Below are 26,512 nucleotides of genomic sequence, written 5' to 3' on the forward strand. Positions count from 1 at the left end.
GAGTGGGTGAGCGACTCACGTGAACGCTGAGTGAGCGTCCGTGACTCCTCACCGCCGAGAAGAATTCTGAGAGCTCCTCGCAGCGGAGAGACGTCAACGCCTCCACCTTGCGGACCAGAAGCAGTCACTCCGTGTCACTTTGTGTCACTCCCTGTGTGTCTCTGTGTGTGTCTGTGTGTGTCTCTGTGTGTGTCTGTGTGTGTCTCTGTGTGTGTCTGTGTGTGTCTCTGTGTGTGTCTGTGTGTGTCTCTGTGTGTGTCTGTGTGTGTCTCTGTGTGTGTCTGTGTGTGTCTCTGTGTGTGTCTCTGTGTGTGTCTCTGTGTGTGTCTGTGTGTGTGTCTGTGTGTGTCTCTGTGTGTGTCTCTGTGTGTGTCTCTGTGTGTGTCTCTGTGTGTGTCTCTGTGTGTGTCTCTGTGTGTGTCTCTGTGTGTGTCTGTGTGTGTGTCTGTGTGTGTCTCTGTGTGTGTCTCTGTGTGTGTCTCTGTGTGTGTCTCTGTGTGTGTCTCTGTGTGTGTCTGTGTGTGTGTCTGTGTGTGTCTCTGTGTGTGTCTCTGTGTGTGTCTCTGTGTGTGTCTCTGTGTGTGTCTCTGTGTGTGTCTGTGTGTGTCTCTGTGTGTGTCTCTGTGTGTCTCTGTGTGTGTGTCTGTGTGTGTCTGTGTGTGTCTCTGTGTGTGTCTCTGTGTGTGTCTCTGTGTGTGTCTGTGTGTGTCTCTGTGTGTGTCTGTGTGTGTCTCTGTGTGTGTCTCTGTGTGTCTCTGTGTGTGTGTCTGTGTGTGTCTGTGTGTGTCTCTGTGTGTGTCTCTGTGTGTGTCTGTGTGTGTGTCTGTGTGTGTCTCTGTGTGTGTCTCTGTGTGTGTCTCTGTGTGTGTCTGTGTCTCTGTGTGTGTCTGTGTGTGTCTGTGTGTGTCACTCCCTGTGTGTCTCTATGTGTCTCTGTGTGTGTCTGTGTGTGTCTCTGTGTGTGTCTCTGTGTGTGTCTGTGTGTGTCTCTGTGTGTGTCTGTGTGTGTCTCTGTGTGTGTCTCTGTGTGTGTCTCTGTGTGTGTCTGTGTGTGTGTCTGTGTGTGTCTCTGTGTGTGTCTCTGTGTGTGTCTCTGTGTGTGTCTCTGTGTGTGTCTGTGTGTGTCTCTGTGTGTGTCTCTGTGTGTGTCTGTGTCTCTGTGTGTCTCTGTGTGTGTCTCTGTGTGTGTCTCTGTCTCTCTCTGTGTGTCTCTGTCTGTGTGTCTCTCTCTGTGTGTCTCTGTGTGTGTCTCTGTGTGTGTCTCTTGTCTCTCTGTGTGTCTCTCTCTGTGTGTCTCTCTCTCTCTCTCTGTGTCTCTCTGTGTGTCTCTCTCTCTCTGTGTCTCTCTCTCTGTGTGTCTCTCTGTGTGTCTCTCTGTGTGTCTCTCTCTGTCTCTCTGTCTCTCTCTCTCTCTCTGTCTCTCTCTCTCTGTCTCTCTCTCTCTCTCTCTCTGTCTCTCTCTCTCTCTGTCTCTCTGTGTGTCTCTCTCTCTCTCTCTGTCTCTCTCTCTCTCTGTCTCTCTCTCTCTCTGTCTCTCTCTCTCTCTGTCTCTCTGTGTGTCTCTCTCTCTCTCTCTCTCTGTCTCTCTCTCTCTCTGTCTGTCTCTCTCTCTCTGTCTCTCTCTGTGTGTCTCTCTGTCTCTCTGTGTGTCTCTGTGTCTCACCTCTCTCTGCACGCGACTGAACAGCAGCTGCCCACTGGTCACCTCCTCCCAGTGGCGCTGCACCTCGTGGCCCAGCTGGGGGTCTTCGCAGCGTTTCAGGCTCACGAGGGCATCCACCTGAACCACGCAGAGACTCGTAGAGACTCGTAGAGACTCATAGAGACTCGTAGAGACTCATAGAGACACATAGAGATACGTAGAGACACATAGAGACACGTAGAGACACGTAGAGACTCGTAGAGACACGTAGAGACTCATAGAGACTCGTAGAGACTCGTAGAGACTCATAGAGACTCATAGAGACTCATAGAGACACGCAGAGACACGTAGAGACTCATAGAGACACGTAGAGACTCATAGAGACTCGTAGAGACACGTAGAGACTCATAGAGACACGTAGAGACTCGTAGAGACTCGTAGAGACACGTAGAGACACGTAGAGACACGTAGAGACTCATAGAGACTCGTAGAGACTCATAGAGACTCGTAGAGACTCATAGAGACTCATAGAGACTCGTAGAGACTCATAGAGACTCGTAGAGACTCATAGAGACACATAGAGATACGTAGAGACACATAGAGACACGTAGAGACTCGTAGAGACTCATAGAGACACATAGAGACACATAGAGACTCATAGAGACTCATAGAGACTCGTAGAGACTCGTAGAGACTCATAGAGACACATAGAGACACGTAGAGACACGTAGAGACACGTAGAGACACGTAGAGACTCATAGAGACTCATAGAGACACGCAGAGACTCATAGAGACACATAGAGACACGTAGAGACACGCAGAGACACGTAGAGACTCATAGAGACTCGTAGAGACACGTAGAGACTCGTAGAGACACGTAGAGACACATAGAGACACGTAGAGACTCATAGAGACACGTAGAGATACGTAGAGACTCATAGAGACTCGTAGAGACTCATAGAGACTCATAGAGACTCGTAGAGACACGCAGAGACTCATAGAGACACATAGAGACACGTAGAGACACGCAGAGACACGTAGAGACTCATAGAGACTCGTAGAGACACGTAGAGACTCGTAGAGACACGTAGAGACACATAGAGACACGTAGAGACTCATAGAGACACGTAGAGATACGTAGAGACTCGTAGAGACACGTAGAGACACGTAGAGACACGTAGAGACTCATAGAGACACATAGAGACACATAGAGACTCGTAGAGACACATAGTGACTCATAGTGACTCATAGTGACTCATAGAGACACGCAGAGACTCGTAGAGACTCATAGAGACACGTAGAGACACGTAGAGACACGTAGAGACACATAGAGACTCATAGAGACTCATAGAGACACATAGAGACTCATAGAGACACATAGAGACACATAGAGACTCGTAGAGACTCATAGAGACACGTAGAGACACATAGAGACTCGCAGAGACACGTAGAGACTCATAGAGACACGTAGAGACTCATAGAGACACGTAGAGACACGCAGAGACTCATAGAGACTCATAGAGACACATAGAGACACGTAGAGACTCGTAGAGACACATAGAGACACATAGAGACTCATAGAGACACGTAGAGACTCGTAGAGACACATAGAGACACATAGAGACTCATAGAGACTCATAGAGACACGTAGAGACACGTAGAGACACATAGAGACACGTAGAGACTCATAGAGACTCATAGAGACACGTAGAGACTCGTAGAGACTCATAGAGACACATAGAGACACATAGAGACTCATAGAGACACGTAGAGACACGTAGAGACACGTAGAGACTCGTAGAGACACGTAGAGACACGTAGAGACTCATAGAGACACATAGAGACTCATAGAGACTCGTAGAGACTCATAGAGACACGTAGAGACACGTAGAGACTCATAGAGACTCATAGAGACTCATAGAGACTCATAGAGACTCGTAGAGACACATAGAGACTCATAGAGACTCATAGAGACTCATAGAGACTCATAGAGACTCATAGAGACACGTAGAGACTCATAGAGACTCATAGAGACTCATAGAGACACATAGAGACTCCTAGAGACTCATAGAGACACATAGAGACACGTAGAGACTCATAGAGACACATAGAGACTCATAGAGACACATAGAGACACGTAGAGACTCATAGAGACTCATAGAGACACGTAGAGACACGTAGAGACTCATAGAGACTCATAGAGACACATAGAGACTCGTAGAGACTCGTAGAGACTCATAGAGACTCATAGAGACACGTAGAGACACGTAGAGACTCATAGAGACTCATAGAGACACATAGAGACTCGTAGAGACACGTAGAGACACGTAGAGACTCATAGAGACTCATAGAGACACATAGAGACACGTAGAGACACGTAGAGACACATAGAGACACGTAGAGACACGTAGAGACACGTAGAGACACATAGAGACACGTAGAGACACGTAGAGACACGCAGAGACACGTAGAGACACGTAGAGACACATAGAGACTCGTAGAGACACGTAGAGACACATAGAGACACGTAGAGACTCATAGAGACACGTAGAGACACGTAGAGACTCGTAGAGACTCATAGAGACACATAGAGACACGTAGAGACTCATAGAGACACATAGAGACACGTAGAGACTCATAGAGACTCATAGAGACACGTAGAGACTCATAGAGACACGTAGAGACACGTAGAGACTCATAGAGACACGTAGAGACACGTAGAGACACGCAGAGACTCATAGAGACTCATAGAGACACATAGAGACACGTAGAGACTCATAGAGACACGTAGAGACACGCAGAGACACGTAGAGACTCATAGAGACTCATAGAGACTCGTAGAGACACGTAGAGACACATAGAGACACGTAGAGACACGTAGAGACACGTAGAGACTCATAGAGACTCGTAGAGACTCATAGAGACTCGTAGAGACACGTAGAGACTCATAGAGACACGCAGAGACACGTAGAGACTCATAGAGACACGCAGAGACACGTATAGACACATAGAGACTCGTAGAGACACGTAGAGACTCGTAGAGACACGTAGAGACTCATAGAGACACATAGAGACACATAGAGACTCATAGAGACTCATAGAGACTCGTAGAGACACGTAGAGACACGTAGAGACACGTACAGACTCATAGAGACTCGTAAAGACACATAGAGACACGTAGAGACTCGTAGAGACTCATAGAGACTCATAGAGACACATAGAGACACGTAGAGACACGCAGAGACACGTAGAGACTCATAGAGACTCGTAGAGACACGTAGAGACACATAGAGACACGCAGAGACACGTAGAGACTCGTAGAGACTCATAGAGACACATAGAGACACATAGAGACACATAGAGACTCATAGAGACTCATAGAGACTCATAGAGACACGTAGAGACACATAGAGACACATAGAGACACGTAGAGACACGCAGAGACACGTAGAGACTCATAGAGACTCATAGAGACACATAGAGACACGTAGAGACACGTAGAGACTCATAGAGACTCGTAGAGACACGTAGAGACTCATAGAGACTCGTAGAGACTCGTAGAGACACGTAGAGACTCGTAGAGACTCATAGAGACTCGTAGAGACACGTAGAGACTCATAGAGACACGTAGAGACTCGTAGAGACACGTAGAGACTCATAGAGACTCATAGAGACACGTAGAGACTCATAGAGACTCATAGAGACTCATAGAGACACATAGAGACACGTAGAGACACGTAGAGACTCATAGAGACTCATAGAGACACGTAGAGACACATAGAGACACATAGAGACACATAGAGACACGTAGAGACTCATAGAGACACATAGAGACACGTAGAGACACATAGAGACACGTAGAGACACGTAGAGACTCATAGAGACTCATAGAGACACGTAGAGACACATAGAGACTCATAGAGACTCATAGAGACACATAGAGACTCATAGAGACTCATAGAGACACATAGAGACACGTAGAGACACATAGAGACACATAGAGACACGTAGAGACTCATAGAGACACGTAGAGACACATAGAGACTCATAGAGACTCATAGAGACACATAGTGACACATAGAGACTCATAGAGACACGTAGAGACACATAGAGACACATAGAGACTCATAGAGACACATAGAGACACGTAGAGACACATAGAGACTCATAGAGACACGTAGAGACACGTAGAGACACATAGAGACACATAGAGACTCATAGAGACACGTAGAGACACATAGAGACACATAGAGACACATAGAGACACGTAGAGACACATAGAGACACATAGAGACACGTAGAGACACGTAGAGACACATAGTGACACATAGAGACTCATAGAGACACGTAGAGACACATAGAGACACATAGAGACTCATAGAGACACGTAGAGACACGTAGAGACACATAGAGACTCATAGAGACTCATAGAGACACGTAGAGACACATAGAGACACATAGAGACTCATAGAGACACATAGAGACACGTAGAGACACATAGAGACTCATAGAGACACGTAGAGACTCATAGAGACACGTAGAGACACATAGAGACACATAGAGACACGTAGAGACACGTAGAGACACGTAGAGACTCATAGAGACACGTAGAGACTCGTAGAGACTCATAGAGACACATAGAGACACGTAGAGACTCGTAGAGACTCGTAGAGACACGCAGAGACTCGTAGAGACTCGTAGAGACTCGTAGAGACTCATAGAGACTCATAGAGACACGTAGAGACACATAGAGACACGTAGAGACTCATAGAGACTCGTAGAGACTCATAGGGACACGTAGAGACTCATAGAGACACGTAGAGACACGTAGAGACTCATAGAGACTCGTAGAGACACGTAGAGACACGTAGAGACTCATAGAGACTCATAGAGACACATAGAGACACATAGAGACACGCAGAGACACGTAGAGACACGTAGAGACTCATAGAGACTCATAGAGACTCATAGAGACACGTAGAGACACGTAGAGACACGTAGAGACTCATAGAGACTCATAGAGACTCATAGAGACTCATAGAGACACGTAGAGACACGTAGAGACACGTAGAGACTCATAGAGACTCATAGAGACTCATAGAGACTCATAGAGACACGTAGAGACTCATAGAGACTCATAGAGACACGTAGAGACTCATAGAGACACGTAGAGACTCATAGAGACTCATAGAGACTCATAGAGACTCATAGAGACACGTAGAGACTCATAGAGACACGTAGAGACACGTAGAGACTCATAGAGACTCATAGAGACTCATAGAGACACGTAGAGACTCATAGAGACTCATAGAGACTCATAGAGACTCATAGAGACACGTAGAGACTCATAGAGACTCGTAGAGACTCATAGAGACACGTAGAGACTCATAGAGACACGTAGAGACACGCAGAGACACGCAGAGACTCATAGAGACTCATAGAGACTCATAGAGACACGTAGAGACTCATAGAGACTCGTAGAGACTCATAGAGACACGTAGAGACACGTAGAGACACGTAGAGACACATAGAGACACGTAGAGACTCATAGAGACACGTAGAGACACGTAGAGACACGTAGAGACACATAGAGACTCATAGAGACTCGTAGAGACACGTAGAGACTCGTAGAGACACGTAGAGACACGTAGAGACACATAGAGACTCATAGAGACTCATAGAGACACGTAGAGACTCATAGAGACTCGTAGAGACTCATAGAGACACGTAGAGACTCATAGAGACACATAGAGACACGTAGAGACTCATAGAGACTCATAGAGACACGTAGAGACACGTAGAGACACGTAGAGACACGTAGAGACTCATAGAGACTCATAGAGACTCATAGAGACTCATAGAGACACGTAGAGACACGTAGAGACTCATAGAGACACGTAGAGACACGTAGAGACTCGTAGAGACTCATAGAGACACGTAGAGACACGTAGAGACACGTAGAGACTCATAGAGACACGTAGAGACACGTAGAGACACGTAGAGACTCATAGAGACACGTAGAGACACGTAGAGACTCGTAGAGACTCGTAGAGACACGTAGAGACACGTAGAGACACGTAGAGACTCATAGAGACTCGTAGAGACACGTAGAGACACGTAGAGACACATAGAGACACGTAGAGACTCATAGAGACTCGTAGAGACTCATAGAGACTCGTAGAGACTCGTAGAGACTCGTAGAGACTCGTAGAGACTCGTAGAGACTCGTAGAGACACGTAGAGACACGTAGAGACACGTAGAGACTCATAGAGACTCATAGAGACACGTAGAGACTCATAGAGACACGTAGAGACTCGTAGAGACTCATAGAGACTCATAGAGACACGTAGAGACTCATAGAGACTCATAGAGACTCGTAGAGACTCATAGAGACTCGTAGAGACTCGTAGAGACTCATAGAGACTCATAGAGACTCATAAAGACTCATAGAGACTCATAGAGACACATAGAGACTCGTAGAGACACGTAGAGACACGTAGAGACACATAGAGACTCATAGAGACACGTAGAGACACGTAGAGACACGTAGAGACTCATAGAGACTCATAGAGACACGTAGAGACTCATAGAGACACGTAGAGACTCGTAGAGACTCATAGAGACACGTAGAGACTCATAGTGACACATAGAGACACGTAGAGACTCGTAGAGACACATAGAGACTCATAGAGACTCATAGAGACACATAGAGACACGTAGAGACACGTAGAGACACGTAGAGACTCGTAGAGACTCATAGAGAAACATAGAGATACATAGACATGCATGATGGTGATGGTGGTGATGGTGGTGATGGTGGTGATGGTGGTGGTGATGATGGTGATGGTGGTGATGGTGGTGATGGTGGTGATGGTGGTGGTGATGGTGGTGATGATGATGGTGATGGTGGTGGTGATGGTGATGATGGTGGTGGTGGTGGTGATGATGGTGATGATGGTGGTGGTGATGGTGGTGATGGTGGTGATGGTGGTGGTGATGGTGGTGATGGTGGTGGTGATGGTGGTGATGGTGGTGATGGTGGTGATGATGATAGTGGTGATGGTGGTGATGGTGGTGATGGTGGTGGTGATGGTGGTGATGGTGGTGATGGTGGTGATGGTGGTGATGATGGTGGTGATGGTGGTGATGGTGGTGATGGTGGTGATGGTGGTGATGGTGGTGGTGATGGTGGTGATGGTGGTGATGGTGGTGATGGTGGTGATGGTGGTGATGGTGGTGGTGATGGTGGTGATGGTGGTGATGGTGGTGATGATGGTGGTGATGGTGGTGATGGTGGTGATGGTGGTGATGGTGGTGATGGTGGTGATGATGATAGTGGTGATGGTGGTGATGGTGGTGATGGTGGTGATGGTGGTGATGATGATGGTGGTGGTGGTGATGGTGGTGGTGATGGTGATGGTGGTGATGGTGGTGATGGTGGTGATGGTGGTGATGATGATGGTGGTGGTGGTGATGGTGGTGGTGATGGTGATGGTGGTGATGGTGATGATGGTGGTGGTGATGATGGTGATGATGGTGGTGATGGTGGTGATGGTGGTGATGATGGTGATGATGGTGGTGATGGTGGTGATGGTGGTGGTGATGGTGATGATGGTGATGATGGTGGTGGTGATGGTGATGATGATGGTGATGATGGTGGTGGTGGTGATGATGGTGGTGATGATGGTGATGATGGTGGTGATGGTGGTGATGGTGGTGATGATGGTGATGATGGTGGTGGTGGTGATGATGGTGGTGATGATGATGATGGTGGTGGTGGTGATGATGATGGTGGTGATGGTGGTGATGGTGGTGGTGATGGTGATGATGGTGGTGGTGATGATGATGGTGATGATGGTGGTGGTGGTGGTGATGATGGTGGTGATGGTGGTGGTGATGATGATGGTGATGATGGTGGTGATGGTGGTGATGGTGGTGATGGTGGTGATGGTGATGGTGGTGGTGATGATGATGGTGGTGATGGTGGTGATGGTGATGATGATGGTTGTGATGGTGGTGATGATGGTGATGGTGGTGATGGTGATGGTGGTGATGGTGATGATGATGGTTGTGATGGTGGTGATGATGGTGATGGTGGTGATGGTGATGGTGGTGATGATGGTGGTGGTGGTGATGATGGTGATGGTGGTGGTGATGATGATGGTGGTGATGGTGGTGATGGTGATGATGATGGTTGTGATGGTGGTGATGATGGTGATGGTGGTGATGGTGATGGTGGTGATGGTGGTGGTGATGGTGATGATGATGGTGGTGATGGTGATGGTGGTGATGGTGGTGATGGTGGTGGTGGTGGTGGTGGTGATGGTGGTGGTGATGGTGGTGGTGGTGATGGTGGTGATGGTGGTGGTGGTGGTGATGGTGATGATGATGGTGGTGATGGTGGTGGTGATGGTGATGGTGGTGATGGTGGTGGTGGTGGTGATGATGGTGGTGGTGATGGTGGTGGTGATGGTGGTGATGGTGGTGGTGATGGTGGTGATGGTGATGCTGGTGATGGTGGTGATGGTGCTTGTCATGGTGGCTGAGTGGATGTTTGTGGCTGAGTGGACCTAGGGGTGTCCCACCTGCGATTTGAAGTCGTCTTGAGTGAGTTGACGGAGGGAGATTTCGTATCGACACAGAAACTCCTCAATCCTCGACTCCACGTAGCTGGTGCTACAACATCAACAACATCAACAACATCAACATCATCAACATCAACAACATCAACAACATCAACAACATCAACATCATCATCATCAACAACATCAACAACATCAACATCATCATCATCAACATCATCATCATCAACATCAACATCAACAACATCAACAACATCAACATCATCATCAACATCATCATCATCATCAATATCATCAACATCATCAACATCATCAACATCAACATCAACAACATCATCAACATCAACAACATCAACATCATCAACATCAACATCATCATCATCAACATCAACAACATCATCAACATCATCAACATCAACAACAACATCAACAACATCAACAACATCAACAACATCAACATCATCATCAACAACATCAACAACATCAACAACATCAACATCATCATCAACATCAACATCATCATCAACAACATCAACAACATCAACAACATCAACATCATCATCAACAACATCATCAACATCAACAACATCAACAACATCATCAACATCATCAACATCAACATCATCATCAACAACATCAACAACATCAACAACATCAACATCATCATCAACAACATCATCAACATCAACAACATCAACAACATCATCAACATCAACAACATCAACATCATCAACATCATCAACATCATCAACATCAACATCAACAACATCAACAACATCAACAACATCAACAACATCAACATCATCAACATCATCAACATCAACAACATCAACATCATCAACATCATCAACATCATCATCAACATCATCAACATCATCATCATCATCAACATCATCATCATCATCAACATCATCATCAACATCAACAACATCAACAACATCAACATCATCAACATCATCAACATCATCAACAACATCAACATCATCATCAACATCATCATCACCATCACCACCACCATCACCACCATCACCACCATCACCATCATCACCATCATCACCACCATCACCACCATCACCATCACCACCACTATCACCACCATCACCACCATCACCATCATCACCACCATCACCACCACCACCATCATCACCACCATCACCACCATCACCACCATCACCATCATCACCACCATCACCACCACCACCATCATCACCACCATCACCACCACCACCATCATCACCATCATCACCACCATCACCACCATCACCACCATCACCATCATCACCACCATCACCACCATCACCATCATCACCACCATCACCACCACCACCATCATCACCACCATCACCACCACCACCATCATCACCACCATCACCACCATCACCACCATCACCACCATCACCATCACCACCATCACCACCATCACCACCATCACCATCACCACCATCACCACCATCACCTGTGTTTGCTGCTTTGGTATGACACGTTGATGGACAGCCCCAGGATTTGCGAAGTGCATCTGCACATTGGATAGACGTGGTAGCTGCAGACAGACACGGGACACACAGACAGACAAGGAGAGACACGGAGAGAGACACAGAAACAGAGACACAGAGAGACACAGAGAGACACAGAGAGACACAGAGATACAGAGAGACAGAGACACAGAAAGACAGATTGAGACAGAGAGAGACACAGAGAGAGAGTGGTGAGTCTGTGGGTCTCTGTGGTGAGTCTGTGGGTCTCTGTGTGGTGAGTCTGTGGGTCTCTGTGGTGAGTCTGTGGGTCTCTGTGTGGTGAGTCTGTGGGTCTCTGTGGTGAGTCTGTGGGTCTCTGTGTGGTGAGTCTGTGGGTCTCTGTGTGGTGAGTCTGTGGGTCTCTGTGTGATGAGTCTGTGGGTCTCTGTGTGGTGAGTCTGTGGGTCTCTGTGCGGTGAGTCTGTGGGTCTCTGTGTGGTGAGTCTGTGGGTCTCTGTGTGGTGAGTCTGTGGGTCTCTGTGTGGTGAGTCTGTGGGTCTCTGTGTGGTGAGTCTGTGGGTCTCTGTGGGTCTCTGTGTGGTGAGTCTGTGGGTCTCTGTGTGGTGAGTCTGTGGGTCTCTGTGTGGTGAGTCTGTGGGTCTCTGTGTGGTGAGTCTGTGGGTCTCTGTGTGGTGAGTCTGTGGGTCTCTGTGTGGCGAGTCTGTGGGTCTCTGTGTGGTGAGTCTGTGGGTCTCTGTGTGATGAGTCTATGGGTCTCTGTGTGGTGAGTCTGTGGGTCTCTGTGGTGAGTCTGTGGGTCTCTGTGTGGTGAGTCTGTGGGTCTCTGTGTGGTGAGTCTGTGGGTCTCTGTGTGGTGAGTCTGTGGGTCTCTGTGTGGTGAGTCTGTGGGTCTCTGTGTGGTGAGTCTGTGGGTCTCTGTGTGGTGAGTCTGTGGGTCTATGTGTGGTGAGTCTGTGGGTCTCTGTGTGGTGAGTCTGTGGGTCTCTGTGTGGTGAGTCTGTGGGTCTCTGTGTGGTGAGTCTGTGGGTCTCTGTGTGGTGAGTCTGTGGGTCTCTGTGGTGAGTCTGTGGGTCTCTGTGTGGTGAGTCTGTGGGTCTCTGTGTGGTGAGTCTGTGGGTCTCTGTGTGGTGAGTCTGTGGGTCTCTGTGTGGTGAGTCTGTGGGTCTCTGTGTGTGAGTCTGTGGGTCTCTGTGTGGTGAGTCTGTGGGTCTCTGTGTGGTGAGTCTGTGGGTCTCTGTGTGGTGAGTCTGTGGGTCTCTGTGGTGAGTCTGTGGGTCTCTGTGTGGTGAGTCTGTGGGTCTCTGTGATGAGTCTGTGGGTCTCTGTGTGGTGAGTCTGTGGGTCTCTGTGTGGTGAGTCTGTGGGTCTCTGTGTGGTGAGTCTGTGGGTCTCTGTGTGGTGAGTCTGTGGGTCTCTGTGTGGTGAGTCTGTGGGTCTCTGTGTGGTGAGTCTGTGGGTCTCTGTGTGATGAGTCTGTGGGTCTCTGTGTGATGAGTCTGTGGGTCTCTGTGTGGTGAGTCTGTGGGTCTCTGTGTGGTGAGTCTGTGGGTCTCTGTGTGGTGAGTCTGTGGGTCTCTGTGTGGTGAGTCTGTGGGTCTCTGTGTGGTGAGTCTGTGGGTCTCTGTGTGGTGAGTCTGTGGGTCTCTGTGTGATGAGTCTGTGGGTCTCTGTGTGGTGAGTCTGTGGGTCTCTGTGTGGTGAGTCTGTGGGTCTCTGTGTGGTGAGTCTGTGGGTCTCTGTGTGGTGAGTCTGTGGGTCTCTGTGTGGTGAGTCTGTGGGTCTCTGTGTGGTGAGTCTGTGGGTCTCTGTGGGTCTCTGTGTGGTGAGTCTGTGGGTCTCTGTGTGGTGAGTCTGTGGGTCTCTGTGTGGTGAGTCTGTGGGTCTCTGTGTGATGAGTCTGTGGGTCTCTGTGTGATGAGTCTGTGGGTCTCTGTGTGGTGAGTCTGTGGGTCTCTGTGTGGTGAGTCTGTGGGTCTCTGTGTGGTGAGTCTGTGGGTCTCTGTGTGGTGAGTCTGTGGGTCTCTGTGTGATGAGTCTGTGGGTCTCTGTGTGGTGAGTCTGTGGGTCTCTGTGTGGTGAGTCTGTGGGTCTCTGTGTGGTGAGTCTGTGGGTCTCTGTGTGGTGAGTCTGTGGGTCTCTGTGTGGTGAGTCTGTGGGTCTCTGTGTGGTGAGTCTGTGGGTCTCTGTGTGGTGAGTCTGTGGGTCTCTGTGGTGAGTCTGTGGGTCTCTGTGTGGTGAGTCTGTGGGTCTCTGTGATGAGTCTGTGGGTCTCTGTGTGATGAGTCTGTGGGTCTCTGTGTGTGAGTCTGTGGGTCTCTGTGTCTGTGTGGTGAGTCTGTGGGTCTCTGTGTGGTGAGTCTGTGGGTCTCTGTGATGAGTCTGTGGGTCTCTCTGTGGTGAGTCTGTGGGTCTCTGTGTGTGAGTCTGTGGGTCTCTGTGTCTGTGTGGTGAGTCTGTGGGTCTCTGTGTGATGAGTCTGTGGGTCTCTGTGTGTGAGTCTGTGGGTCTCTGTGTCTGTGTGGTGAGTCTGTGGGTCTCTGTGTGGTGAGTCTGTGGGTCTCTGTGTGGTGAGTCTGTGGGTCTCTGTGTGATGAGTCTGTGGGTCTCTGTGTGGTGAGTCTGTGGGTCTCTGTGTGGTGAGTCTGTGGGTCTCTGTGGTGAGTCTGTGGGTCTCTGTGATGAGTCTGTGGGTCTCTGTGTGGTGAGTCTGTGGGTCTCTGTGTGGTGAGTCTGTGGGTCTCTGTGTGGTGAGTCTGTGGGTCTCTGTGATGAGTCTGTGGGTCTCTGTGTGGTGAGTCTGTGGGTCTCTGTGTGGTGAGTCTGTGGGTCTCTGTGTGGTGAGTCTGTGGGTCTCTGTGTGGTGAGTCTGTGGGTCTCTGTGTGGTGAGTCTGTGGGTCTCTGTGTGGTGAGTCTGTGGGTCTCTGTGGTGAGTCTGTGGGTCTCTGTGTGGTGAGTCTGTGGGTCTCTGTGATGAGTCTGTGGGTCTCTGTGTGATGAGTCTGTGGGTCTCTGTGTGTGAGTCTGTGGGTCTCTGTGTCTGTGTGGTGAGTCTGTGGGTCTCTGTGTGGTGAGTCTGTGGGTCTCTGTGATGAGTCTGTGGGTCTCTCTGTGGTGAGTCTGTGGGTCTCTGTGTGTGAGTCTGTGGGTCTCTGTGTCTGTGTGGTGAGTCTGTGGGTCTCTGTGTGATGAGTCTGTGGGTCTCTGTGTGTGAGTCTGTGGGTCTCTGTGTCTGTGTGGTGAGTCTGTGGGTCTCTGTGTGGTGAGTCTGTGGGTCTCTGTGTGGTGAGTCTGTGGGTCTCTGTGTGATGAGTCTGTGGGTCTCTGTGTGGTGAGTCTGTGGGTCTCTGTGTGGTGAGTCTGTGGGTCTCTGTGGTGAGTCTGTGGGTCTCTGTGATGAGTCTGTGGGTCTCTGTGTGGTGAGTCTGTGGGTCTCTGTGTGGTGAGTCTGTGGGTCTCTGTGGTGAGTCTGTGGGTCTCTGTGATGAGTCTGTGGGTCTCTGTGTGGTGAGTCTGTGGGTCTCTGTGTGGTGAGTCTGTGGGTCTCTGTGTGGTGAGTCTGTGGGTCTCTGTGTGGTGAGTCTGTGGGTCTCTGTGTGGTGAGTCTGTGGGTCTCTGTGTGGTGAGTCTGTGGGTCTCTGTGTGGTGAGTCTGTGGGTCTCTGTGATGAGTCTGTGGGTCTCTGTGTGGTGAGTCTGTGGGTCTCTGTGGTGAGTCTGTGGGTCTCTGTGATGAGTCTGTGGGTCTCTGTGTGGTGAGTCTGTGGGTCTCTGTGTGGTGAGTCTGTGGGTCTCTGTGTGGTGAGTCTGTGGGTCTCTGTGATGAGTCTGTGGGTCTCTGTGTGGTGAGTCTGTGGGTCTCTGTGTGGTGAGTCTGTGGGTCTCTGTGGTGAGTCTGTGGGTCTCTGTGATGAGTCTGTGGGTCTCTGTGTGGTGAGTCTGTGGGTCTCTGTGTGGTGAGTCTGTGGGTCTCTGTGTGGTGAGTCTGTGGGTCTCTGTGATGAGTCTGTGGGTCTCTGTGTGGTGAGTCTGTGGGTCTCTGTGTGGTGAGTCTGTGGGTCTCTGTGTGGTGAGTCTGTGGGTCTCTGTGTGGTGAGTCTGTGGGTCTCTGAAGGGTGATGATGGTGGTGATGGTGGTGATGGTGATGGTGGTGGTGGTGATGTTGTTGATGGTGATGATGATGATGTTGTTGATGTTGTTGATGGTGATGATGATGATGATGTTGATGTTGTTGATGATGATGTTGATGTTGATGATGATGATGTTGTTGATGATGTTGATGATGTTGATAATGTTGATGATGATGTTGTTGATGGTGATGATGATGATGTTGTTGATGTTGTTGATGATAGTGATGTTGTTGATGATAGTGATGTTGTTGATGATGATGTTGATGTTGATGATGATGATGTTGTTGATGATGTTGATGATGTTGATGATGTTGTTGATGTTGATGATGTTGATGATGTTGATGTTGATGATGTTGATGATGTTGATGTTGTTGATGATGATGATGTTGATGATGATGATTTTGTTGATGTTGATGATGTTGATAATGTTGATGTTGATGATGATGTTGTTGATGTTGATGATGTTGATGTTGATGATGTTGATGATGTTGATGATGTTGATGTTGATGATGTTGATGTTGATGATGTTGATGATGTTGATGTTGATGATGATGATGTTGTTGATGATGTTGATAATGTTGATGATGATGATGTTGTTGATGTTGATGATGTTGATGATGTTGATGATGTTGATGTTGATGATGTTGATGATGTTGATGATGTTGATGTTGATGATGTTGATGTTGATGATGTTGATGATGTTGATAATGTTGATGATGATGATGTTGTTGATGTTGATAATGTTGATGATGATGATGATGTTGATGTTGATGATGTTGATGATGTTGATGATGTTGATGTTGATGATGTTGATGTTGATGATGTTGATGATGTTGATGTTGATGATGATGATGTTGATGATGATGTTGATAATGTTGATGATGATGATGTTGTTGATGGTGATGATGTTGATGATGTTGATGTTGATGATGTTGATGTTGATGATGTTGTTGATGGTGATGATGTTGATGATGTTGATGTTGTTGATGTTGATGATGTTGATGATGTTGATGTTGATGATGTTGTTGATGATGTTGATGTTGATGATGTTGATGATGTTGATGGTGATGATGTTGTTGATGTTGTTGATGATGTTGATGATGATGATGTTGATGTTGTTGTTGATGTTGTTGATGTTGATGTTGTTGATGTTGTTGATGATGTTGATGATGATGATGTTGATGTTGTTGTTGATGTTGTTGATGTTGTTGATGATGATGTTGTTGATGGTGATGATGTTGATGATGTTGATGTTGTTGATGTTGTTGATGTTGTTGATGTTGTTGATGTTGATGTTGTTGATGTTGTTGATGTTGTTGTTGATGTTGATGTTGTTGATGTTGATGTTGTTGATGTTGTTGATGATGTTGATGATGATGATGTTGATGTTGTTGTTGATGTTGTTGATGTTGTTGATGATGATGATGTCTCACCCCAGACTGTGTTTGGTTCTAAGAAAATCAAAGCAAGGTTCCTCCATGTGCATCTGTGACAACAACATCAACAACATCAACAACATCAACAACATCAACAACATCAACATCAACATCATCAACAACATCAACAACATCAACAACATCAACAACAACATCATCAACAACATCAACATCAACAACAACATCATCAACAACAACATCAACAACATCAACATCATCAACAACATCAACAACAACATCACCACCACCACCATCACCACCACCATCACCATCACCACCACCACCATCATCACCATCACCACCATCACCACCACCACCATCACCACCACCACCACCATCACCACCATCACCATCACCACCACCACCACCATCACCACCATCACCACCACCACCATCACCACCACCACCACCACCACCACCACCATCACCACCATCACCACCATCACCATCACCACCATCACCATCACCACCATCACCACCACCATCACCACCATCACCACCACCACCATCACCACCACTATCACCACCATCACCACCATCACCATCACCACCACCATCACTACCACCATCACCACCACCATCACCACCATCACCACCATCACCACCATCACCATCACCACCATCACCACCATCACCATCACCACCATCACCATCACCACCATCACCACCATCACCACCATCACCACCATCACCACCACCACCACCACCATCACCATCACCACCATCACCACCACCATCACCATCACCACCACCACCATCACCACCACCATCACCACCACCACCATCACCATCACCACCACCACCATCACCACCACCATCACCACCACCACCATCACCACCACCATCACCACCACCACCATCACCATCACCACCATCACCACCACCACCACCATCACCATCACCACCACCACCATCACCATCACCACCACCACCATCACCACCACCATCACCATCACCACCACCACCATCACCACCACCATCACCATCACCACCACCACCATCACCACCATCACCACCACCACCATCATCACCATCACCACCATCACCACCACCACCACCACCATCACCATCACCACCATCACCACCATCACCACCATCACCACCATCACCACCACCACCATCACCATCACCACCACCATCACCATCACCACCATCACCACCACCATCACCACCATCACCACCACCACCACCATCACCACCATCACCATCACCACCACCATCACCATCACCACCATCACCACCACCACCACCACCATCACCACCATCACCACCACCACCACCATCACCACCATCACCACCATCACCACCATCACCACCATCACCACCACCACCACCATCACCACCATCACCACCATCACCACCATCACCACCATCACCACCACCACCACCATCACCACCACCACCACCATCACCACCACCACCACCATCACCACCACCACCACCACCACCACCATCACCACCACCACCACCATCACCACCATCACCACCACCACCACCATCACCACCATCACCACCATCACCACCACCACCACCATCACCACCACCACCACCATCACCACCATCACCACCACCACCACCATCACCACCATCACCACCATCACCACCACTCACCACCAGAAGCTCCATCAGCATGTTCTCCCTGATGGTGCATGGTCCAAACTGCAACAACAATATCAACAACAACAACATCGTCAACATCAACAACATCAACAACAACAACATCATCAACATCATCAACAACATCAACATCATCAACATCATCAACATCATCAACATCAACAACATCATCAACATCATCAACATCATCAACATCAACAACAACATCGTCAACATCATCAACATCATCAACATCATCAACATCATCAACATCATCAACATCAACAACAACATCATCAACATCATCAACATCATCAACATCAACAACAACATCGTCAACATCATCAACATCATCAACATCATCAACATCATCAACATCATCAACATCAACAACAACATCATCAACATCATCAACATCATCAACATCAACAACAACATCGTCAACATCATCAACATCATCAACATCATCAACATCATCAACATCAACAACAACATCATCAACAACATCAACACAACAACATGAACATCAACATCAGGTGTAATTTAGTAGTGTATAGTGTAGTGTATAGTGTAGTGTATAGTGTAGTGTAGTGTATAGTGTATAGTGTAGTGTATAGTGTAGTGTATAGTGTAGTGTATAGTGTAGTGTATAGTGTAGTGTATAGTGTAGTGTAGTGTATAGTGTATAGTGTAGTGTATAGTGTAGTGTATAGTGTAGTGTATAGTGTAGTGTATAGTGTAGTGTATAGTGTAGTGTAGTGTATAGTGTATAGTGTAGTGTATAGTGTAGTGTATAGTGTAGTGTATAGTGTAGTGTATAGTGTAGTGTATAGTGTAGTGTAGTGTATAGTGTATAGTGTAGTGTATAGTGTAGTGTATAGTGTAGTGTATAGTGTATAGTGTAGTGTAGTGTATAGTGTATAGTGTAGTGTATAGTGTAGTGTAGTAGTGTATAGTGTAGTGTATAGTGTAGTGTATAGTGTAGTGTAGTGTATAGTGTAGTGTATAGTGTAGTGTATAGTGTAGTGTATAGTGTAGTGTATAGTGTATAGTGTAGTGTATAGTGTAGTGTATAGTGTAGTGTGTAGTGTAGTGTATAGTGTAGTGTAGTGTATAGTGTAGTGTAGTGTATAGTGTAGTGTATAGTGTAGTGTAGTGTATAGTGTAGTGTAGTGTATAGTGTAGTGTATAGTGTAGTGTAGTGTATAGTGTAGTGTATAGTGTAGTGTATAGTGTAGTGTATAGTGTAGTGTAGTGTATAGTGTAGTGTAGTGTATAGTGTAGTGTATAGTGTAGTGTAGTGTATAGTGTAGTGTAGTGTATAGTGTAGTGTATAGTGTAGTGTATAGTGTAGTGTAGTGTATAGTGTAGTGTAGTGTATAGTGTAGTGTAGTGTATAGTGTAGTGTATAGTGTAGTGTATAGTGTAGTGTATAGTGTATAGTGTAGTGTATAGTGTAGTGTATAGTGTAGTGTATAGTGTAGTGTAGTGTATAGTGTAGTGTATAGTGTAGTGTAGTGTATAGTGTAGTGTAGTGTATAGTGTAGTGTAGTGTATAGTGTAGTGTATAGTGTAGTGTATAGTGTGGTGTATAGTGTAGTGTATAGTGTAGTGTAGTGTATAGTGTAGTGTATAGTGTAGTGTAGTGTATAGTGTAGTGTAGTGTATAGTGTAGTGTATAGTGTAGTGTAGTGTATAGTGTAGTGTATAGTGTAGTGTAGTGTATAGTGTAGTGTAGTGTATAGTGTAGTGTAGTGTATAGTGTAGTGTATAGTGTAGTGTAGTGTATAGTGTAGTGTAGTGTATAGTGTAGTGTAGTGTATAGTGTAGTGTATAGTGTAGTGTAGTGTATAGTGTAGTGTAGTGTATAGTGTAGTGTAGTGTATAGTGTAGTGTATAGTGTAGTGTATAGTGTGGTGTATAGTGTAGTGTATAGTGTAGTGTAGTGTATAGTGTAGTGTATAGTGTAGTGTAGTGTATAGTGTATAGTGTAGTGTATAGTGTAGTGTATAGTGTGGTGTATAGTGTAGTGTATAGTGTAGTGTAGTGTATAGTGTATAGTGTAGTGTACAGTGTGGTGTATAGTGTAGTGTATAGTGTAGTGTATAGTGTAGTGTAGTGTATAGTGTAGTGTATAGTGTAGTGTAGTGTATAGTGTAGTGTAGTGTATAGTGTAGTGTATAGTGTAGTGTAGTGTATAGTGTAGTGTGTAGTGTAGTGTACAGTGTAGTGTATAGTGTAGTGTATAGTGTAGTGTATAGTGTAGTGTATAGTGTAGTGTATAGTGTAGTGTATAGTGTAGTGTATAGTGTAGTGTATAGTGTAGTGTATAGTGTAGTGTATAGTGTAGTGTATAGTGTAGTGTAGTGTATAGTGTAGTGTATAGTGTAGTGTAGTAGTGTATAGTGTAGTGTATAGTGTAGTGTATAGTGTAGTGTATAGTGTAGTGTATAGTGTAGTGTAGTGTGTAGTGTATAGTGTAGTGTATAGTGTAGTGTATAGTGTAGTGTATAGTGTAGTGTATAGTGTAGTGTATAGTGTAGTGTATAGTGTAGTGTATAGTGTATAGTGTAGTGTATAGTGTAGTGTATAGTGTAGTGTATAGTGTAGTGTATAGTGTAGTGTATAGTGTAGTGTAGTGTATAGTGTAGTGTATAGTGTAGTGTAGTAGTGTATAGTGTAGTGTATAGTGTAGTGTATAGTGTAGTGTATAGTGTAGTGTAGTGTATAGTGTAGTGTATAGTGTAGTGTATAGTGTAGTGTATAGTGTAGTGTATAGTGTAGTGTATAGTGTAGTGTATAGTGTAGTGTAGTGTATAGTGTAGTGTATAGTGTAGTGTAGTAGTGTATAGTGTAGTGTATAGTGTAGTGTATAGTGTAGTGTATAGTGTAGTGTATAGTGTAGTGTAGTGTGTAGTGTATAGTGTAGTGTATAGTGTAGTGTATAGTGTAGTGTATAGTGTAGTGTATAGTGTAGTGTATAGTGTAGTGTATAGTGTAGTGTATAGTGTAGTGTAGTGTATAGTGTAGTGTATAGTGTAGTGTATAGTGTAGTGTATAGTGTAGTGTATAGTGTAGTGTATAGTGTAGTGTAGTGTATAGTGTAGTGTATAGTGTAGTGTAGTAGTGTATAGTGTAGTGTATAGTGTAGTGTATAGTGTAGTGTATAGTGTAGTGTATAGTGTAGTGTATAGTGTAGTGTATAGTGTAGTGTATAGTGTAGTGTATAGTGTAGTGTATAGTGTAGTGTATAGTGTATAGTGTGGTGTATAGTGTAGTGTATAGTGTAGTGTATAGTGTAGTGTATAGTGTAGTGTATAGTGTAGTGTATAGTGTAGTGTATAGTGTAGTGTATAGTGTAGTGTATAGTGTAGTGTATAGTGTAGTGTATAGTGTATAGTGTAGTGTATAGTGTAGTGTATAGTGTAGTGTATAGTGTAGTGTAGTGTATAGTGTAGTGTATAGTGTAGTGTATAGTGTAGTGTATAGTGTATAGTGTAGTGTATAGTGTAGTGTATAGTGTAGTGTATAGTGTATAGTGTAGTGTATAGTGTAGTGTATAGTGTAGTGTATAGTGTAGTGTATAGTGTAGTGTAGTGTATAGTGTAGTGTATAGTGTAGTGTAGTGTATAGTGTAGTGTATAGTGTAGTGTATAGTGTGGTGTATAGTGTAGTGTATAGTGTAGTGTAGTGTATAGTGTATAGTGTAGTGTACAGTGTGGTGTATAGTGTAGTGTATAGTGTAGTGTAGTGTATAGTGTAGTGTAGTGTATAGTGTAGTGTATAGTGTAGTGTAGTGTATAGTGTAGTGTAGTGTATAGTGTAGTGTATAGTGTAGTGTAGTGTATAGTGTAGTGTGTAGTGTAGTGTAAGTGTAGTGTATAGTGTAGTGTATAGTGTAGTGTATAGTGTAGTGTATAGTGTTAGTGTATAGTGTAGTGTATAGTGTAGTGTATAGTGTAGTGTATAGTGTAGTGTATAGTGTTGTGTATAGTGTAGTGTATAGTGTAGTGTATAGTGTAGTGTATAGTGTAGTGTATAGTGTAGTGTATAGTGTAGTGTATAGTGTAGTGTATAGTGTATAGTGTAGTGTATAGTGTAGTGTAGTGTATAGTGTAGTGTAGTGTTGTAGTGTATAGTGTAGTGTATAGTGTAGTGTATAGTGTAGTGTATAGTGTAGTGTATAGTGTAGTGTATAGTGTAGTGTATAGTATAGTGTGTAGTGTATAGTGTAGTGTAGAGTGCAGTGTGTAGTGTACAGTGTAGTGTACAGTGTAGTGTACAGTGTAGTGTAAGTGTAGTGTATAGTGTAGTGTATAGTGTAGTGTATAGTGTAGTGTATAGTGTAGTGTATAGTGTATAGTGTAGTGTATAGTGTAGTGTATAGTGTAGTGTAGTAGTGTATAGTGTAGTGTATAGTGTAGTGTATAGTGTAGTGTATAGTGTAGTGTATAGTGTAGTGTATAGTGTATAGTGTAGTGTATAGTGTAGTGTATAGTGTAGTGTATAGTGTAGTGTATAGTGTATAGTGTGGTGTATAGTGTATAGTGTGGTGTATAGTGTAGTGTATAGTGTAGTGTATAGTGTAGTGTATAGTGTATAGTGTGGTGTATAGTGTAGTGTATAGTGTAGTGTATAGTGTAGTGTATAGTGTATAGTGTGGTGTATAGTGTAGTGTATAGTGTAGTGTATAGTGTAGTGTAGTAGTGTATAGTGTGGTGTATAGTGTAGTGTATAGTGTAGTGTATAGTGTAGTGTATAATGTATAGTGTGGTGTATAGTGTAGTGTGTAGTGTAGTGTATAGTGTAGTGTATAGTGTATAGTGTGGTGTATAGTGTAGTGTATAGTGTATAGTGTGGTGTATAGTGTAGTGTATAGTGTATAGTGTGGTGTATAGTGTAGTGTATAGTGTAGTGTATAGTGTGGTGTATAGTGTAGTGTATAGTGTATAGTGTGGTGTATAGTGTAGTGTATAGTGTATAGTGTGGTGTATAGTGTAGTAGTGTAGTGTATAGTGTAGTGTATAGTGTATAGTGTAGTGTATAGTGTAGTGTGTAGTGTAGTGTATAGTGTAGTGTATAGTGTATAGTGTGGTGTATAGTGTAGTGTATAGTGTAGTGTATAGTGTATAGTGTGGTGTATAGTGTAGTGTATAGTGTAGTGTATAGTGTAGTGTAAGTAGTGTATAGTGTGGTGTATAGTGTAGTGTATAGTGTAGTGTATAGTGTAGTGTAGTGTATAGTGTGGTGTATAGTGTAGTGTATAGTGTATAGTGTGGTGTATAGTGTAGTGTATAGTGTAGTGTATAGTGTAGTGTATAGTGTATAGTGTGGTGTATAGTGTAGTGTATAGTGTAGTGTATAGTGTAGTGTAGTAGTGTAGTGTAGTGTATAGTGTAGTGTATAGTGTAGTGTATAGTGTAGTGTATAGTGTATAGTGTGGTGTATAGTGTAGTGTATAGTGTAGTGTATAGTGTAGTGTATAGTGTAGTGTATAGTGTATAGTGTGGTGTATAGTGTAGTGTATAGTGTAGTGTATAGTGTAGTGTAGTAGTGTATAGTGTGGTGTATAGTGTAGTGTATAGTGTAGTGTATAGTGTAGTGTAGTAGTGTATAGTGTAGTGTATAGTGTAGTGTATAGTGTAGTGTATAGTGTAGTGTATAGTGTATAGTGTGGTGTATAGTGTAGTGTATAGTGTAGTGTATAGTGTAGTGTATAGTGTATAGTGTGGTGTATAGTGTAGTGTATAGTGTAGTGTATAGTGTAGTGTATAGTGTATAGTGTGGTGTATAGTGTAGTGTATAGTGTAGTGTATAGTGTAGTGTAGTGTATAGTGTAGTGTATAGTAGTGTATAGTGTAGTGTATAGTGTAGTGTATAGTGTAGTGTATAGTAGTGTAGTGTATAGTGTATAGTGTAGTGTATAGTGTAGTGTATAGTGTAGTGTATAGTGTAGTGTATAGTGTATAGTGTAGTGTATAGTGTAGTGTATAGTGTAGTGTGTAGTGTAGTGTATAGTGTAGTGTATAGTGTAGTGTATAGTGTAGTGTATAGTGTAGTGTATAGTGTATAGTGTAGTGTATAGTGTAGTGTATAGTGTAGTGTATAGTGTAGTGTATAGTGTAGTGTATAGTGTAGTGTATAGTGTATAGTGTAGTGTATAGTGTAGTGTATAGTGTAGTGTATAGTGTATAGTGTAGTGTATAGTGTAGTGTATAGTGTAGTGTATAGTGTAGTGTATAGTGTAGTGTATAGTGTAGTGTATAGTGTAGTGTAGTGTATAGTGTAGTGTGTAGTGTAGTGTATAGTGTAGTGTATAGTGTAGTGTATAGTGTATAGTGTAGTAGTGTAGTAGTGTAGTGTGTAGTGTAGTGTGTAGTGTATAGTGTAGTGTATAGTGTAGTGTATAGTGTAGTGTATAGTGTAGTGTATAGTGTAGTGTATAGTGTATAGTGTGGTGTATAGTGTAGTGTATAGTGTAGTGTATAGTGTAGTGTGTAGTGTAGTGTATAGTGTAGTGTATAGTGTAGTGTATAGTGTAGTGTATAGTGTAGTGTAGTGTAGTGTATAGTGTATAGTGTAGTGTATAGTGTATAGTGTAGTGTATAGTGTAGTGTATAGTGTAGTGTATAGTGTAGTGTATAGTGTAGTGTATAGTGTATAGTGTAGTGTATAGTGTAGGTGTAGTGTAGTAGTGTATAGTGTAGTGTAGTAGTGTATAGTGTAGTGTGTATAGTGTAGTGTATAGTGTAGTGTATAGTGTAGTGTAGTAGTGTTAGTGTAGTAGTGTATAGTGTAGTGTATAGTGTATAGTGTAGTGTATAGTGTAGTGTATAGTGTTAGTGTAGTGTATAGTGTAGTGTATAGTGTAGTGTATAGTGTAGTGTATAGTGTATAGTGTAGTGTAGTAGTGTAGTGTATAGTGTAGTGTATAGTGTAGTGTGTAGTGTATAGTGTAGTGTAGTAGTGTAGTGTATAGTGTAGTGTAGTGTTAGTGTAGTGTATAGTGTATTGTATAGTGTAGTGTATAGTGTAGTGTATAGTAGTGTATAGTGTAGTGTATAGTGTAGTGTATAGTGTAGTGTATAGTGTATAGTGTAGTGTATAGTGTAGTGTATAGTGTAGTGTATAGTGTAGTGTATAGTGTAGTGTATAGTGTAGTGTATAGTGTAGTGTATAGTGTAGTGTATAGTGTATAGTGTAGTGTATAGTGTAGTGTATAGTGTAGTGTATAGTGTAGTGTATAGTGTAGTGTATAGTGTAGTGTAGTGTATAGTGTAGTGTATAGTGTAGTGTATAGTGTAGTGTATAGTGTATAGTGTAGTGTATAGTGTATAGTGTAGTGTATAGTGTAGTGTATAGTGTAGTGTATAGTGTAGTGTAGTAGTGTAGTGTATAGTGTAGTGTATAGTGTAGTGTAGTGTATAGTGTAGTGTGTAGTGTAGTGTATAGTGTAGTGTATAGTGTAGTGTATAGTGTAGGTAGTAGTGTAGTGTGTAGTGTATAGTGTAGTGTATAGTGTAGTGTATAGTGTAGTGTATAGTGTAGTGTATAGTGTAGTGTATAGTGTAGTGTAGTGTATAGTGTAGTGTATAGTGTAGTGTATAGTGTAGTGTATAGTGTAGTGTATAGTGTAGTGTATAGTGTAGTGT

At 44.4% G+C, this 26,512-nt stretch overlaps 1 protein-coding gene across 1 annotated transcript in view; it reads right to left on the minus strand.

Annotated features, from left to right (window-relative positions):
* The window catches only part of LOC144954533 (nardilysin-like), a 20,936-nt gene extending 2,013 nt beyond the window's left edge, over window positions 1-18,923 (minus strand). Inside the window, exons 1-6 of the mRNA XM_078885005.1 lie at window positions 18,876-18,923; window positions 17,262-17,314; window positions 11,682-11,765; window positions 10,229-10,319; window positions 1,664-1,780; window positions 20-106 (exon numbers count right to left, since the gene is read on the minus strand). Of these exons, the coding sequence (XP_078741131.1) occupies window positions 20-106; window positions 1,664-1,780; window positions 10,229-10,319; window positions 11,682-11,765; window positions 17,262-17,314; window positions 18,876-18,896 (453 nt within the window). The 5' untranslated portion in view covers window positions 18,897-18,923. The remainder of the gene's footprint in view (window positions 1-19; window positions 107-1,663; window positions 1,781-10,228; window positions 10,320-11,681; window positions 11,766-17,261; window positions 17,315-18,875) is intronic.
* Window positions 18,924-26,512: the final 7,589 nt, after the last annotated feature.

This window comes from Lampetra fluviatilis, unplaced genomic scaffold (genome assembly GCF_964198595.1).
Source record: "Lampetra fluviatilis unplaced genomic scaffold, kcLamFluv1.1 SCAFFOLD_147, whole genome shotgun sequence".
NCBI lineage: Eukaryota > Metazoa > Chordata > Hyperoartia > Petromyzontiformes > Petromyzontidae > Lampetra > Lampetra fluviatilis.